Source organism: Phoenix dactylifera, chromosome 1 (assembly GCF_009389715.1).
Source record: "Phoenix dactylifera cultivar Barhee BC4 chromosome 1, palm_55x_up_171113_PBpolish2nd_filt_p, whole genome shotgun sequence".
Taxonomy (NCBI): Eukaryota; Viridiplantae; Streptophyta; class Magnoliopsida; order Arecales; family Arecaceae; genus Phoenix; species Phoenix dactylifera.
In genome coordinates this window covers 38,384,170-38,401,498 of record NC_052392.1, presented here as the reverse complement: position 1 = coordinate 38,401,498, position 17,329 = coordinate 38,384,170, and the positions used below count along the sequence as shown (strand labels likewise).

At 35.2% G+C, this 17,329-nt stretch overlaps 1 protein-coding gene across 8 annotated transcripts; it reads left to right on the top strand.

The window, feature by feature from the left end:
- Positions 1–6,029: 6,029 nt before the first annotated feature.
- Positions 6,030–12,850, top strand: LOC103716623. Of its 8 annotated transcripts, none has more exons than XM_039133958.1 (5): positions 6,041–6,263; positions 8,209–8,289; positions 8,567–8,687; positions 9,377–9,487; positions 12,041–12,850. In XM_039133958.1, exons 1-4 carry the CDS (start codon positions 6,200–6,202, stop codon positions 9,465–9,467), a joined length of 357 nt encoding a protein of 118 aa, XP_038989886.1. In that variant the 5' UTR covers positions 6,041–6,199; the 3' UTR covers positions 9,468–9,487; positions 12,041–12,850. The 8 variants fall into 8 exon arrangements, 1 of the variants encoding a protein (XP_038989886.1); XR_005514967.1 differs by having other exon boundaries at positions 6,044–6,263; positions 8,265–8,289; XR_005514964.1 differs by having other exon boundaries at positions 6,030–6,263; positions 6,687–8,687.
- Positions 12,851–17,329: the final 4,479 nt, after the last annotated feature.

Genomic DNA, 17,329 nt, shown 5'->3' with positions numbered 1-17,329 from the left:
TTAGAAACAAGCTAAGCAACTTCAATAGGAGTAATTTTCGAAAGTTTTTAAAAATTAACCTATGAAAATTGCTCATTCCTGCATGCTTGGATGATTCGTGAATGTGCGAATTGGAGTTTCTTTAACACCAAATACCTTCTAATCCGCTCGATGCATCAAGGAGCTCATGTCATGCATAGTAACTACTAAATCACCAAACTATTGTCAAATATTTCATTTACAATTTAAGTAGTCTTTTTATCTGTGAAGCTTGAATGGGTACAATTGTTTTCTTCTTTTTTTTTTTCTACTCACTCGCAATCTGATTTTTGTGCAAGTATCTCCATCAAGTGGTATTGGGGTTGGAACCAAGGGTATTCATGTATGTATTCTTTGCTAGTCTATCTAACTTGATCAAATAATCATGCTTGCCAATTATGTTTGGGATCTTTTTATATTTCATGTATCATTTCCTTCGGTTATCCTTATCCTTTTTAAGAGAACAGCTCATCTACTCATAGGTGGAGTTTAGCTGACTTCAAGTGGAAGGACATGGCAACATTAATATTGAAATAGACTTAAGTTGTCCTGAATTTGAGTAGTCAAATCTTTGTTATACATCGACCATTTAGCTACCATTTACACAACTTGAGGTCAGGCGACCTTAAATTGAGAGGAGGCCCACCTCTAAGTTGTCCTAAATTCCTGTTGTCTTGCTTGAAGGTAATACCAAGCTAAGACAGGTTAGAATGTATTAGATGGGCTGCTGCTAGGCCAAGAGCGTAGGAGCGGAGCGAATTAGCTTTCTCTTTCCTGTAGTGTCTAAACCTCTTGTTTAGTGCAGTTGTATATGTGAAGGCTAGGTTCTGAGTAGTCAAATTTTTGTTATACAACAACCATTTACATAACTTGAGGTCAGACAACCTTAAATTGAGAGGAAGCCACCCCTTAAGTTGTCCTAAATTTGAGTAGTCAAATCTTTGTTATACAACAACCATTTAGCTACCATTTACCCAAACAAAGAAAAAAGAAAAAAGGAAACATGTTGATTATATCCAAATTTTTTGGCAAAAAAAATGATAGTTCGTTATGGGTAGGGACACTATTGCCGATATAATAACTTCTATAAGAAATGCTGGCATGACCTTAAATTGAGAGGAGGCCCACCCTAACTTCTTATGATAGCAATCTTAGCATAAAACTATCATAAATTCATTACCCAATCTACTTGTTTCTGCCACCTATCCTTCTATATGAATGCATGGTCAGACAACTTGAGATAGCAACTCGCTATTTCTTGAAAATTTAATGCTTTAATAAATATACCTATCACTAAAAAACAAATGGACAAGCTAGAGCTGATTTTAAAAGTTAAACCATGAAGAGTATTAGCTTATACAACAGAAAGATTATGAAAAACAATCCCCATGCAGCTCAATTCCAAATTTGTTGCCCTTAATTGCCACCAACTATCAAACTCCATAATGCATTGGTGAATGGAACCTTCCAATTTCTTCTAAACTCAATGCTCTCATAACCATAATCACCATCACGAAACAAATGCTCCAATTATTGCTGATTCTAGAAGTGGCACCATGAAAATTGTCATTTTATACAGATATTTTTCCCGAGTTTGGCGCAACTCGAAATCCTCTATAATCACCGACTCTACGCAATTTTTTGTTCCCTAATTTGAGTAACTATGCATTGTTGCTATAAGATGTTTTAATCTACAATTTAGATTCGAAAACATAATATGTTTGTATCTTGCACATTCTAAATGAAAGCCTAGTAAAATCTTCTTGAATTGCACGTATATAACAAAGAAATTGCTTCCAAAAGCTTATATTCTTAAAATTTTGAATAATGCTATGGTGCTTATTTTGTGTATACAAAGTTCTCTTTCTATGTAGCGTAAGATGATGGACATGATTCATAGAAACTACGCAACAATTCATTGGGAGTGTCGTCAAACAACTAAAATTTACCTGCCTAAGATGAAAGAAAAGTTGGTGATCAAGTCATCCTTGGATTCTTCTAGGTCTCTTCCTGCCATTATTATGAACCATCCAACCCTTCTGACATCCTTCAATGCCATGCGATGTGACTTCGATGGCTGCATTCCGGAGTTAATTAGGCAATACCATGTGCCTTCCGGAAGAGCAATAAATCGGTCCACGTATGGTCTTAAAACTGATTAATGGCCTTGTGAACCGGTTCAGCTCCCATGGGCTCAAAGGACACTACTTGTTTCCAAATGGATCCCACCATATGACGTAGGATTTACCTACATCGACTTCAGAGAGTCGTTTGGTTCGCAGAAAATATTTTTTTTACTAAAATATCTTTCATGAAAAGCTGATGTTTAAATTTATGATGTCTAAAAAAATAATTTTTATATATTTTGTTGATTATAGAAAAGTGATGCATCGCAAAGCATGGCTTATGTTTGGTTGAGCATCTACTTTTCTGACAAAATTGTCTTTTTAATAAAAATATTTTATTCCATTCTATTTAAAAGCTTAAAAATACTTTTAGAGTTGGATTTTACTATATCTCATATTTTTTTTTTTTTGAAATGTCGAAATCTTATTTTCATGAAAAACTCACTTTTCTATCTTTCTTCTTTAAAAACTCCAATTAAATATAAGATATCTCTCTTTTTTTTATTATTATTAATCCTACTTTCTCTTTCTTCTTTTCCCATGAACCAAACCAGCTCCGGATGTTGATATTGCTATAGATCTGCAAGCATGCAAATTAGTTGGACTAGTTCAAATATCATATCCTCACAACTAGTGATAGATAAGGATTAGAATTATGACATGATGCTCGAGGGGTAACTTTACTGCATCCGAATAGTGATGTGAAACATCAAATTAGATTTGGGCAGAGGAAGAAGAATGAATAGTTGTAATTTCTTATTTTGATAAAAGATCAGTGATTTTTTTTTTTTTTGATAGATAGCAATGAGCTTGAAAATAGGATGTGATAGAATGAATCAATTATTTAGAGTCCAAGACTTTTTAATTGCAAGCTACTTTGCTCAGTATGTCTTATTTGCTGGGGGATAGGAGGCATAAGGAATCAGGATCATGGAGCTTTCAGCTTTGACTTGTTTGCAGCCTTATGGAGAATTCTTTTCCTTTCTATTTTGTTCTCACATCATGAAGCTATATATTTATTTAGTTGGTGACTGCGTTTGTTGCCAAAGCTGTCAGATATATGCCTTGTGGAAATGATCTGTTGTCTTTAACTTGTTGCACTTTAATTATATTAATACTAATTAAACAAAACATAGTGGAGTGGGCAGGATGAGGATATTGCCATCAACAATGTTAACAAGGGAGGAAGTTTGAGGAGTCTTTGATCATGAAGTTGGTGAGACTAATAGTTTCTTAAAAAAGTTGGTGGTGAGAAGAAACTCATCACCATGGAGAAGAGTTTAAACCATGCTGTATGGATGTATGTGATTCTTTTCCTTCCAAAAGTTTTTTCTTTAAATAAAAAATGGAAATTTTGGAAATGTAATAATTTATTTCATTTTCTTTTTTTTGTTCCTTTAGTGCATGTCTAACTAATGTGGAGAAAGGAATACTTAGCAAAACAAACTTGATACAAGGTCTGGTAATGATGGAATCAAGTATTCTAGTGTATCGAGGATTCAAACCTAGGTGTTGTCGTCCTAAACATATTTATACAAAAAATACATTAGAATGTTCGATTTTAACCCTTATAGTTGCGGTGTCGTTCATCTGTGGAAGCCTAGTTAAAATTGGGACTAGGGGCCCTTATATCAAGAAGGAGAAGAAATTGACCTCTATTCTAGAATTAGAAGCAAATAAGAAATGATCCGCGGTCATATTAACAACCAATTAGCTGTTAACATCCTTAGTTTCTTGTTATTCTAAGAAAACTTAGTGATGAGTGAAAAAGTTCCTAGTCTCTCAAACACCAAAGGTAAAAAGCCACTAATAAATATATATATCTTTACAATGATATCTTGACATAGTTATATGTACACTAGTATCTTATGAATCTCTTCGAATGACGATGATTTAACATCTTGATCAAGATTAATGCTGTCTTGTTATTTCTAAAGGCCTCTAGAGAATTTGATTGGTCTTACAAGAGTGTACGCGTGCGTGCGTGCGTGCGAGAGAGAGAGAGAGAGAGAGAGAGAGAGAGAGAGAGTTTGGCCTTATCATGAATGTCTAGGGATTTGGGCAAGTAGGGCCCTTGACAACTTGACCCGGATCTTTCAGGAATTCTTAGGTTAGAGAGGACCTTCCTAGTAAAAAGACTTCACCATCAGAACAACTAACGTTGTACTCGTTTTATATAGATGCTAAAAGAGATCATAACTCCATGTACAATATCTATTAATTTTGTCCCATAGCTTGAGGCTGAGTCTCATTATTGTGCCCATGAATGCATTATGTATGTTTTACCACCTTACCATGCCTGGAAGAAAAATTGGCAGGAAAATGGATGAGAATAAGAGAAGCAAAGAGCAAGAACTGGCTCAATTTGAAAAGAATCCACTTTCATCAAAAAGAAGAAGAAGAAGAAGAAAGAAAGAAAGAAAGAAAGAAAGAAAAGAATCCACTTCCAATGTTTAGAGATGAGACAATTTGATTCCTATTAAAAACTAGAGCTGTTTCTAGTTACAAGAGAAATTAATCAAGGTTTTTCTATCCTTTGGATTGATTGTCATTTTACATTTAGTTTCTTTTATCACAAATTTTGTCACTAGCTCCTGATTTCCATACTCACCTTGTGTAAGTCTCTAACCTGTGCATAAATGTGTGGAGACCATCTATGACACTATAATGGAATTATGCATAACTATATGCAAAGACAGATCTAACTATGTGCAAGAGATGATGCATAAAATACTAACTTTTCAAGGCCAAACATAAAATAGCAATCAAATGAAGATGACAATTTTATTTTTTTTACAGATTTTCTGTAAATCATCCAAACTCTTGAGCATCCATCATTTATTTGATACTTGGTGGTCTGCATATGACTTCTTGCAAGGAAGTATCCCTCTCCCATAGATGGGAATTCAACATAATTGAGAAGTACATGAGATAGCATGAATTTCAGCATGGGAAATGGAATAGTTCAACTATAAATGAAAAAATTAAATACAGTGATTTCAACCTTATTTTATCTCTCTTAAAAAATATTATATAATCATTTGATATCTCCTATTCCATCAAAAGATTTGTATATCCAATTAAATAGAATCAGAATGTGAACAACAAAATAGTGAGATATGGGAAACCAAAAATCTAAAAAAAAAATAAAGAAAACTGCAATACTTCTTTTTTTTTCTTCTTTTAAGAGGAAAGGAGTAGATCAACTTGTATTTTAAGTACCTAGGTTTAATATTTTGGAGAACATTATTCTAGATACGGACATAGAAACTTTTTTTTGCTAATCAAAAGTATTATTTTTATTCACTCGATGATATCTTACATTAAAATCAAATCCTTATAAATCTTAACTATCAAGGTACTAGTTTATCAAGTTGGTAGTCCTTGCATGTTGGACTAAGAGATTGGGCATCGAATCTTGTCTTTATTATTTTTGGAGAGTAAAAATTTTGAGAGATAGCTATCTCTATTGCGCGGCCTAATTGTATACCTCACTTCCACGGTCGCTATATTGAAAATATAAATCGAACTATTATACTATATAATATATAAACTACACTCCATTATGGTAGAGTTTGGTTCTTATCCTTGTTGACACTTCACTATAACTCTAGTTTCTAACTAGGGCTTATTTTACTTTTGGCCTTAAGTGTGATAAAGAAGTGATGGGGGTTGTATCTTTGTAGGAAAAGAAAGATTTTTCTGTTAAATTGGATCATGCAATAATTGCTTTGAGATATGTGCAGATAAAAAAAAAAAAGAAGAACTAAGTATTTTGAGAGCTGTGTGAGGCGCGATCCTACGGCTGACATTGTAAAGATGATCGATAATTTTCGTGCTAAAGATGCAACCTGAACCCTTGTCCCTCGACTGATCTCTTTCTTTTTCCTTCTCCTTTATTTTTCTTCTTATTTCTCTATCCCCTTCTTTTAAATCTCCTGCCACGGCTTTGTCTCTAGACCTCCACGGATCCCTCTTATTCCCCGCCAACGCCCTCAGTTCGCAATTCAAATTGCGGCGCGAAAGGAGGACGGTGCTTTTGGCGCGAAGGTCGAATGTTCAGGAGCCGCGCCCGACCAACGGTCAACCACGTACGAAAAGAAAAGAATCCCTTCCCAGGTGATCTTTTTCCAATGTCTTCGCTTTTTAATGAGAAGAGCATCATTACTTCTTGCTTGGGTCCTCATGAGTTCGGATTAACTGGAATGAGTGGGTCATCTGAGAAGTGTTCTTTTAGGGGTTTTCCCCCCTTTTTTAAAGTACATTTCAGTAAATATGGAGCGAGATCTGAGCGGGTAGTTCTCGACCTGAATTTATTAGTTCCTGTGATGGAGATGGGAAAGAGAGACTGGTTTCCTGAAGAAACTGGGAAGGGATGCCATTTTGATATGGTGCAGGTTGGAAAGAAAAAGATTTTTTTGAATAGCCAAGTTTATCAAAGAATTGAATTATTTTGCAGAGTAATCTATTATCTCTTTTTTCAATTGATGATGATGAAATGTTAATCAGAGTGATAACTGGGAATACGATATCAAATTGCAGGTTACATATATCTTTCTTCTTCTTCCTCCTCCTCCTCTTGGAAGACCTGGAGGGGGGGGGTTGCAATTCTCATCAAGGTTTCATCTGGCATGTCTCCATGCCTCCATTTCTTTTGGGTACTCATAAGATTGTATTGTAGAAGTGTACAATTAATCCAATAGCATGTTTTACTTCTTTTACAATTAAATATGTCTACGGAAGAGTGCATTATGTATGTTACAATGACAATCAAGGGCAAAGACTGCCTTTAATTTGCATTTGCTGATGGTAAAACATGTTCTGAGGTCATAATATTCAGTGAAGGCAAAGCAATGGTCAAGTTAGGAAACTTTTCAAGCATTTCATCTGAGATAATTATTTCATGATTTTAAAATGGGAATAATTTGCTGCCAAGTTTTTTTATTGGCATATACTCCTGCTTTGCTAGGAAGTGTCCTGCCTTGTTCCTATCCGATAGAGTCTGAAAATTGAAGCTCTACTATGGCAAGCCAATCTTAACTGGAAATTTTCACTTTCAATATTTTACAAATGCCTTCATGAATGCACCTCACAGGATGCCCCTTCAATCTTGGAAGATATTCATTGATTACATATAAAAGTAGGAGTTCCTTATTTTTGATGTAAACATGTCTGTTAGAGACTCGAGTATCTCCTGGATTGTTCCTTTGCCTGGGGAGGAGGAGGAGGAGGAAATGCAATGGATCGGCCATCACAAACATTACATATTCAGCCATACCAAGCATCAGTGTGCTCTGTATTTGTGTGGTTATTGCAATGCAAATGGGCAACCATACTACGAAGTGGACTTCTCAACCAAGAAGGCCTCCTTTATTTCTTGTTTGGCAACCATAGGATCATCTGTCTTACAGAAAGCAATTAGGGGTGTTGCATTGCTTCCGATTGATAGGTCTATCATGAGGATCTAAGCTAATCCAAGGCCCCTTTGCACCTCCCTATCTCCTGGTCACCCATCTCTTTTGTTCTTATTGCTTTCTTCTTTTTTAGGTATCCTTTAGATGACACATTAATTTTCATCAAAGTACTTGTCTATTCTCAAATCTTAAACTCATGTTCACGGAAATTACCCAAATCTATTGTTTGTCATACTGGTTGGTTTCTTTTCCTCTGTCTTTCAAAAATATATTAGTTTAAAGTTAGATACCTTGTTAGGTAATTGCATGGTATTCATTTTTTGTCCTCAAGTTAAGTACATATTTACACTTGCATTGACTTTTTACCCATTGAGAAGTCATAGAGTGAATAACTACTGTGATTTGGTTTCTTTTGTTGTCTAAAGTTAATAAAAAATACTGAATTTAGGATGGTATGTGTTCAAAAATGTAATGATCATGATCAATGTGTTCTGGAATCTCAGTTGTACTTGGTCTATTCATGCACTTTGACACCTGAATTTTATCAACACCATTTCAATTTCTGCTACTTGATGCATAGGTTCAAATTGTCCGAAGCATCTGAGTTTTTATATATCAATCTTTTTTAACACTGTGGATTGTCAATCTAGATGGCTCATCATGTATTATTGTGCTCCAATTGTTTGCTCTCAATTTTTCACAGCAGGATTCTAGCTCAACGTATATACTAGGTATGGTTCTAGCATTTCTCTCCCACTCAAATTATGTTGATACATGCATATATAACTTTTGAGTAGTTCTGAGAATTTATTTTCTTTCATTTCTTATATTGCATTCAAATACTTACTATTATGGAAGCAAGATAACGAATTTCTCCTTATGATTGGGGAACCTTAGCTTTGAATAATGGCTCTTTTGGGCATAAACTACTTGTAAGCTAATGCATGTTGACGTTTTGCTGTGTCGGGGTTCTAGCTCTCATTTATCTAATTGTCATATGTTGTTCAGGGAAGCTGGAAGCAGATGATGCTGTTTTTGGAAGTGGTGTTGGTGGACCATGCTGTGCCGGACTGTTAGCTGGATACAAGCAGAATGTTCTTGTGTTAGAAAGTCATAATGTTTTCCAGAGGTGCTGCTCATTCATTTGAAATGAAGGGTTACAAATTTGACTTAGATCCATCCTTGTTTTCTGGATTTCAGTCAAGGGGTCCCCAAGCTAATCCTCTTGCGCATATGAATAATGGATGGCGTTTAAACATATTATTTATTGAGAAAAAATGAAATAAAAAAGTTATCAAAGGAAACTTCCAATCTAGCAACTCAATGCTTGGAGAAAAGCTGTCTCATTTGACTTGTAAAATAAAATTAAATGATGCAATATAATTACGATATGGCCCATTCAAATCATCATTCATGGAGCTAGAAAATGGTGGAAAAGCAGGATTTTCATGATTGCATATGCTATCAGAAAGATTGCATAAGGCCAAGACCACTATGTATGCATAAATATTTCTAAAATATCACTTGACAAATATTTCTTCAAATTATCATGCATGCCTATGATGCTTTTTTTTAAAAAAAAATTGATATGGATTTTTATGAATCTAAATTCTTTTAGAAATTATTCTATTATTTTATCAATATGCTTTCTCTCTTGCTCACTCTTGAACTGAAATGTTCCGTGAATTGTGAGTTCATTTGGTACTCTTGATTTTGCTTGGACACTGCTGTTGGACACAGTTTCTGGATTCTTTGTGGTTGCCTGTGGATCTGTAGGTTTCTTTCATATAAAAATGATATGTTTCACATGACTCTTAGGTTCTTGACGCATTGGGAGAGGTCCATTCCATGTGCACCCTATGATCATGGATGGTTTACATACCTGAAGGCGAGTTTTTGTCATGAATAGGCCCCACAGAGTTTCTCAAGGTGATACTGCAGCACTCAATGTTCTTCACCTTATTGCTTTTTTTTTTTTGCCCCTCCGAAAAGGGAAGTTCATCTTAAGCTTAACATTGTTCCTCTGTTCTGGCTGTAAACGAAATAGGGATTCTGTGAGAAAATTCTAGCAACATTTGGCCCTCAATAAACTATGGCCATAGGATAACACAATTTATGTAATAAATGTTTCAAGAGTTTTTCATTGTGTCCACTTCCAAGATTAGAAATTATTATTAGAGAAGTCCCACTTGATCTACAATTACAGCATGTAGAACTACATATCATTTAAGAAATGGGAAGCATCATTTGCCATATAAAATAGATTCTGTGTGTGTGTATGTGTATTGTGTCTCTGTTCTTGTGTGTATGTGCACATGCATATGCAATGATCGTCCCAAGATTTTTTTTTTGGTGTATGTGCATGTTTCCAAGATTCAAAATCATTTAGTAGAAAAACCCCATTCCATCTACAATTGTAGATCTGCATAGCACGTAAGAAATGGAAGCATCATCTGCCGTATAACCATATAAAATAGTTTTTTTGATTTTTTTTTGTGTGTGTATGTGTATGTGTATGTGTCTATGCCTGCGTGCATATGGGTTGGGTGGTCTTTTTTTCTTTTTTGTTCTTTTGAAGTGGGGATTAGCTTGTGGAGGATATAATTCTGTCAAATGTGATTTATCATGGAGGAATTTTACATAGTGACAGAAAGATTGGGTGCTCATGTTTTCTGACAAACAGTCATTGTTAAATAGTCCTTTGCATCATGATACATACCAATATCGTGGTGTTAATCATATTAGGTGAATAAAGATGAACACTGGGCAAAAGGAAAAGGTGTTTCTCATCAACATAACAATTTACAATGAGTTATATGAAAAATATAACAAAGAAAAATGTTAGAGGAATGGGGTTGAGTAGACTACATAAAACGGTGCTAATTTGAAGATTATCTAGTGTCTGAATACAATATACTGTGGCACTCAATTATGCCAAAAATATAGAATAGGATGCTGACTCCCTTGAGCCATCTGTCTATGAAGTCCATGCAGCTTCCACCCTTTCTCTAGCTTCTGATTCCTCCTACAAGTATTAGCAAGGCCTTTGGTCCCATGTAGAATGAACCATCTCTACATCCCATTATAAATTCCCCCCACAGATTGTTAATTAATGACTAGAAAGGAGTATATAAATTAATAGTGGGTATATGTTAACGAAATCTACTGGTAAATAATCTTGATTCATGATGGCTCACAGCCATCCATCAAATTCTCCATTTCAAATATACCATGCACATTGCATGTGCAGAAATCTAGAATCTACTAGAACTTTTTCTTACTCTAGAATGTCAGTCTGAAATTTAGGTTTATATTATGTAGCATACAATATGCACTAAATTAAATGAGTAATTGATATATAAAAAAGATGAATTGTCATGGGAATAGTTTAAATGATAGTTTAATAACATAGATGCCCTATATGGCTGTAGTATTCCAATATTCTTCAGTCCAACTGGAACCTGGATAATTAATGCAAGTTATTAAATGGGTTAAAATTCATATGGCACAGATAACAAAAAAGACAAAAGCGGAGAGAAAATTTATGGGAAATGTTAATTACTTTTTGAGCGCATTCTACAGCTGAAAAGTCATTAACCCCATTGCCAAAGTTTTCAAAGTGTATAGGCCATCTCTCTCTTTTGCTTACTTTCTCACCACATGCATGCACATATGTAGTGTACTTCAGTATGTAAGTTATTTATGTACATAGTAGCCTGTTATATGTTGTTGTTTATAAATTTGACTTTGAAGTCATGATTATGAACACTAGTTTTAATACTTTTAATGTAAGAAAATATGAAGATTAATGAACAAATAGGGATACTAGGTGGAGAAGGTAACGTGCTATCTTGTTTTCTGGCTATCAATTCTTTCTATGATTGCTTGGTCATAGGTCTTTGAATAATCCAAATAATGAAACCTTTTCTGGGATGCTGGGTCACAGGTCTTTGAATAATCCAGATAGTGAAAAAGTAATGTATACATATGTAGTCATAATGTCAACCATTGTAAATTTGGACTTTTTAAAAAAAATTAGGAGCTAGCACATATTGCTAGCTCATTCTCATGGAATGTATGGAGTGTGGACAACGATAACAAAATGCCCTAAAGCTTGTGAACCTTTTGTGATATATAGTAATGTAAATCAATACTGTGGCTAGTTATTAGTGTTAAATTATGGAGTCACGAGAATAACACAACAAGGAGGTCAGTTCATTAAAACATAGGGACAAGTACATCACTTTTGACAGGATGATTTAACACTCTACAATAACTTTCTCGTAATACACCTTTCAACTCACTCTTCTTTTCTTTTCTTACCACCCACACTCTCTCTTCTTTTTCTGTCTTACTTCAAGGAAATGCAGAACCCCCTCCCTTTTATAGGTGACTAGGTCGGTTACCTTTACCTCCTCAGCTAAAGTCGGTGGCTTGGCTCATTTAATGAACTTATTCACTGTTTATCATGTTTTGGAAAAGTCGGTGGCTTGAACAGCTAGGAAGAATCAGGAGAAGTGAAGAAGTCGGTGGTGTCTTCTTCAAGAAGAATCAAGAGAGTGGAGAAGTTGGTGGTGTCTTCTTCAACAATTAGTATTACTTATTTCAATATACTTGTCTATATTTTTGCTAATTCATGTTTAATTCTATTATTTTGATAATCAAATGAGTTAGGATTTTTCATGGTGTAACACTATGACCAAAGTAAACTAATGGACTATGATATGTTCACCAGTCAATTTATCAGTGGTCAAAAACCATAATTGTTTTCTGTTATTTAAACCGTCTTTTCTGACCACTGGATAAATAGGCTAGGGATTTTGAAATCATATGATTTTTTTGATAGTAAGCCAGTTTAGAGATAGTAGATCCACATCCAACTACTTATATCATCATGTCGGGCCCCATCATCCGGTCAGGACCAACCTCACATGGTGCTAATATACTTACACAAGTTTGTTAGCATTCCTCTCTCTATGGTGGATGTACAAACTAGTATTGGAGGCTTGTGAGATTGTGGCTTGCCAAATTGTTCATTCAATAGAAACTTCCCATGACCTAGCCTTGTGGCCGAAAGTAGCCAAATTTGTGATTTAGAAAGTGTGCTATTATTTCTTTCAATGCATGAAGCTTGCTATGGTAAATTTCTTGCTGATATGATTAAGTTTTCGCTTAATCATATTGAATTCCTACAGTTTTACTCTTGGGCAGATGATGTCATTAACGTGCGTTGATTTCTGCTATGTAACTTCTTACAGGACCTCGAGAAGCATCTAGGTCTTGACACTTCCCCGTAAGTGGAAAATTCTTCTTGGTAGTATGAAATGTGTCTTTCTGGTATTTTATTTTCTTTCCCTAACTGGAACCATAATTGTTTCTTGTGGAGTTGTGGATTTTTGCTTCATCTCTTCTTATTTATTCTCTTTGATTATTTGAGCTCCACATCTCCTACATGAAGTGATACATATATTTTGTGTGTTTGTGATCTTTATAAGTGATGTTAATCTCCAACTTACAAAGACTACGAAAAGGTCCAGTAAATGATAGACTATATCAATTAGCTTTTTTGGGCATAATTTTTTGCTCTCCTCTCTCTCTCACACACACACACACATCTAGTGCAACATGCATACTTGCATGCACAATGTTCACCTCTGTACAAGCACAATCATTCATCTGCACCATCTTGTAAACATTTACATGCAGCCAGTGCTGGATGTTAGCTCAAGTACACCTTTGTTATGTTATATAGTTGCAAACAAAACGTTAGGCCTCCCAATATGAAGCCAAAAATTTTTACAATTTGTTTTTTCGTGAATCCCTTGGCAGCAGAAATAAAACCTTTTGAATTGCATCATAATCTATGGAAGTGATTCAAGTTAATATTTTTGTAAGTTAATATGAATCCCACTTTCTTAATGATTGCGCTAAACATTATAGCTGAAATTAGGGTTGTATCTTACTTACTTTATTATGTATAAGCTCAATAAATTAACAAAATATATGTTCAAAAGAATATAAGCCAATTTATTATCGATCAATATTATTCATTGCTTTATTTATTTTTATGTATCTGTTGATGGAATTTTGGCCTCCGCAGGGCCCTAGTTATCTTGCATAATCATGACGGCTAAACCCATGTTATGAGAGTGCATTATACTTTTATCTGTAGACTCATGCCTCTTTTTGTTTTTTTGGTTCTACTTTGTTGCAATGTCAGGTTTGTATGTTTGCATAATGGTGGTAAACCGGGCTGTTTGCTTGAATATCCTCTTCACAGAAGTTGGGGGCAGTAGGAGATCTTGTATGTTTGCTGCTGCTGCTGCTGCTGATGATGATGACGATGACGATGATACACTCCAATTACTCCATCTACAAGTTACCAGGATCTTGTACTCCATTATTCCCCAGGGAGGCTATATATTGAAATTGCCATAGCATTTCTCATTACATTATCTCTGTTTTCAATACGCACTTTCATTCTTCTTTCGATCGCTTTAAAGTCTTGTGTGATATTGTTTCGTAATCTGATAATATTTGGTATGGATGTGGGTTCTGGGAATCCATTAATGAAGAAAATTATCGTGAGCTAGTTTGTGCTTGGCCTAGTGGGAGATCATCCAATTTCTCTGTTTATGCATCTTGACTGCAGGCAATATTAGTTCCCTATTCCTTTGAATTCATTTGAGTTGTAGCCATGGCTAGAAAATAGCATCCTAATAACTTAATATTCAAAATATGATCAAAGTGCTTCATTGAGTAGGCTGGTAGATAAGCATTGCGGATTCTCCTAGTATTAGCAAAATATGAGACTTTTTCAAGCACAAGGTTGTCCCCTGCACAAGAATATCCATTGCTTGGCAATAGCTCCCATTCTTTTCTTCATGGTGTCTCAAAACAGTTTCTCCATCTCCTCCTCGGCAGCACCATGCTGTGTAGTTCCTCACTGAGTCCATGATGTCACTTATGGAAGTCATGGTTGTTTTTGGAGGCAAGTTTGGGCTTTATTCCAGCAACTGCAAAGCCTCAGAAGTTTAGGATAGTCTGCCGAAATGATCAGCTTTAATAAGGTCATTTCAATCTGCAGCTCCATTCATGCTTTCCGGTAACATGTGTCTCACTCTAAAAGAGATACAACCTCTCGTCAAAGCATCAAATATTCTGAATCAAGGAATGCAATTCTGTCTTCCTAGCTCAACCCGGGATCTAGTCGGTCTTTGTCGCCAAGTTCATCCTACATCATACATTGAGGCTAGGGAGGTGTTTCCTTGGTGTTCAAACTTCAAACCTTTCCAAGGTGTCCCTTTACTGTTGTAATTGTTTATTATTGCACTATTCCTTTGAAATAATTGATGATTCCCTCATAGTTTTTTTTAAAAACAAAAAAACAACTTGTGTGTCACATCAACAAGAGAGAGAGCCACCTGGGTTTTACCTGTCAATTTCTTGTGCAATCAAAATAATCTAGTGGACTCGGCTTTACCATGCCTCTTGTCAGCAAGAAGAATGCACACAGAGAACCACATCAGCTGATCAATTTTTTTTACCAATATTTCAGACTTCTTAATCAATTTTTCTTCCCAAATCCCTCCCTTGCTGCCACATGGCGAACCCCCCACCCCTAAAATTCGGTAGACCTAACGCAGGCTCTTGCAGCCATGTGTTAACTTCGTTGGAAGCCCCATGAATCCACTTGCCAAGGACAAGATTCTCACAATGACACCCACCGGGAGAATGAGTTGGATATGGTTTTATAATGCTCTCTTTCTTTCGAGATAGACGGAGACTTCTTCAGTTAATTGTTTCCCTAAGCCTATCACCTTATAGCCAGTATAGAAGAATGATTCCATGGAGTTGCCAAGCCAAAAACGCCTTTGGCCATTGTGATGATGACGCCCCTTCAACAATGCCTTTAGTTTTCCAACGAGATGTTTGGAGAAGATAATTCATACATTTTTCGGTGCGACAAGCACGTTTGTTTTGGGCACAAATGGTTAATTTGATATAGGGATTGGTTGGCCGGGGATTGTGGAATGTTCATCCACATCAGCTATTTGGTCTTCGGGTTAAGGGGGAGCAAACCCGGAACTTAAGCTGTTAGGGAAAGGGTCAACACCGTATATCAGGCTTTAACACTCTCTTCCATGTTCCATCGGATCATGCGTATGAAAACATGAATGATTCAAACTTGACTGGGGTCAATATTGATTCAACCGAGGACAAAGTCGAGAGGAGAAAAAATCTACAAAAATAAATGGATAAAATTAGTCTTTGGAAATTCGAACCACCTTCTTCCGCATGTGTGGCTCGGGCCATGCACGTAGAAGCATGAATCGGTTGAGAATAACTTAAGATATAAATGAGTCATAATAATTCAATAAGTCAATAGAAGAAAAGACTCAAGAAATAAGCAGAAAAAACATAAAAGAGTGAAGAATGATTCAAGAATGAGTCAATAATGACTCAGAATAACTTCATAATAATTCCAATAAGTCAATAGAAGAAAACACCCAAGAAATAAACAGGAAAAACATGAAAGAGTGAAGAATGATTCCAAGGAGGAGTCAATAACGACTCAACCGGGAACTGAGTTAAGAGAAAAAAAAATTGGGGATTTCAAATTCATGACCTTTGTCTCTTGATGCCATTTTTCCAAAATTAATTGATCCGAACAATTTAAATTATAAAAGAGAGAGAGTCACAAAGAACTAGCCGTGTGGAATTCTTGGGGAAGCATCTCTTAAGATCCAAAGAACAGAATCTTTTTAATTTGGATGAGGGGTGCAATCACTGTGCTGAAATTTGGAAAGCATAGGATTAGTTACATGGACATCATTTTTCTTTAAAAATATAGTGATGTGAACCAGGAATGGCACATGTAGTTTGTAAGTTGATTGATCTCCAGTAGCTAAGCTAGAATTAAACAACTCTTGATCTATGTGTACAGAATTTCATACTTTAGGATATCAAAAATCATGTCAATGCATCCAACTCATCGATTCACTTAGTTCGTTGCCAAATAGAGTAATTCGAAACTAGTTTTTGACATTTAAGATGCATATGAGTGAAAAGAAGGAACACAAGTATTTGATGATATGACAGGTAATCTCATCAATTATTGAATTACTCATCATCACTTTTTAATAAATGAAGTTATCAATTCTTTGTTTAGTTAGTTCTGCTGCTTCTTTTTTTCCTTAATTTGATTGCTTTGTCTGCAGAGAACATATGTTACATAATAAAGATTTTGGCATCCAAGATGACCAACCATATGCAAATCATTTCACTGCTAGAAAATTTTAAAAAGTTCACATGAAATTTATATTTTTAAATCTTGACAGATACCATATTTCGACGATACGAAACAATACTATTAATTCACTTTGTAAATCTTCTCTTGAGCTAATTTTTTTTTTTGATTGTAGTGGTTGTTGTCTTAGATTATAGAATGGATGAATCTATCCACTCAAATGAGGCTCATGACAGATATACTTGGATAACCAATGGAAGACCCACCCACCAAATCAAATTGAATTAAGGCAAGGATGGACATCTATGGCCCATTTTAAAGCAATTGGTAGGCCTCCAATAATATGCGGCAGATAAGATTGTCTACATTTAATCTATATGTCTATTTTTACCATTAATTTTTTTTTTTATTCTCATGCAAAATCTCATCCATATCATAAGTCAAGCATGAATTTTAAAACTTCAACATTAATCACAATCATTTAAAATAAGATTAAAACTAATGCTGCATTGGTGCATAAT

What these genes read in the sequence shown, in the direction of transcription:
- LOC103716623 (XM_039133958.1), top strand. Translation starts at nt 6,200, where the DNA reads ATGTTCAGGAGCCGCGCCCGACCAACGGTCAACCACGTACGAAAAGAA. An exon ending in AGAAAAGAATCCCTTCCCAG is followed by an intron (nt 6,264 to 8,208) that starts GTGATCTTTTTC and finishes TTGTCAATCTAG; the next exon opens with ATGGCTCATCATGTATTATT. An exon ending in TAGCTCAACGTATATACTAG is followed by an intron (nt 8,290 to 8,566) that starts GTATGGTTCTAG and finishes TATGTTGTTCAG; the next exon opens with GGAAGCTGGAAGCAGATGAT.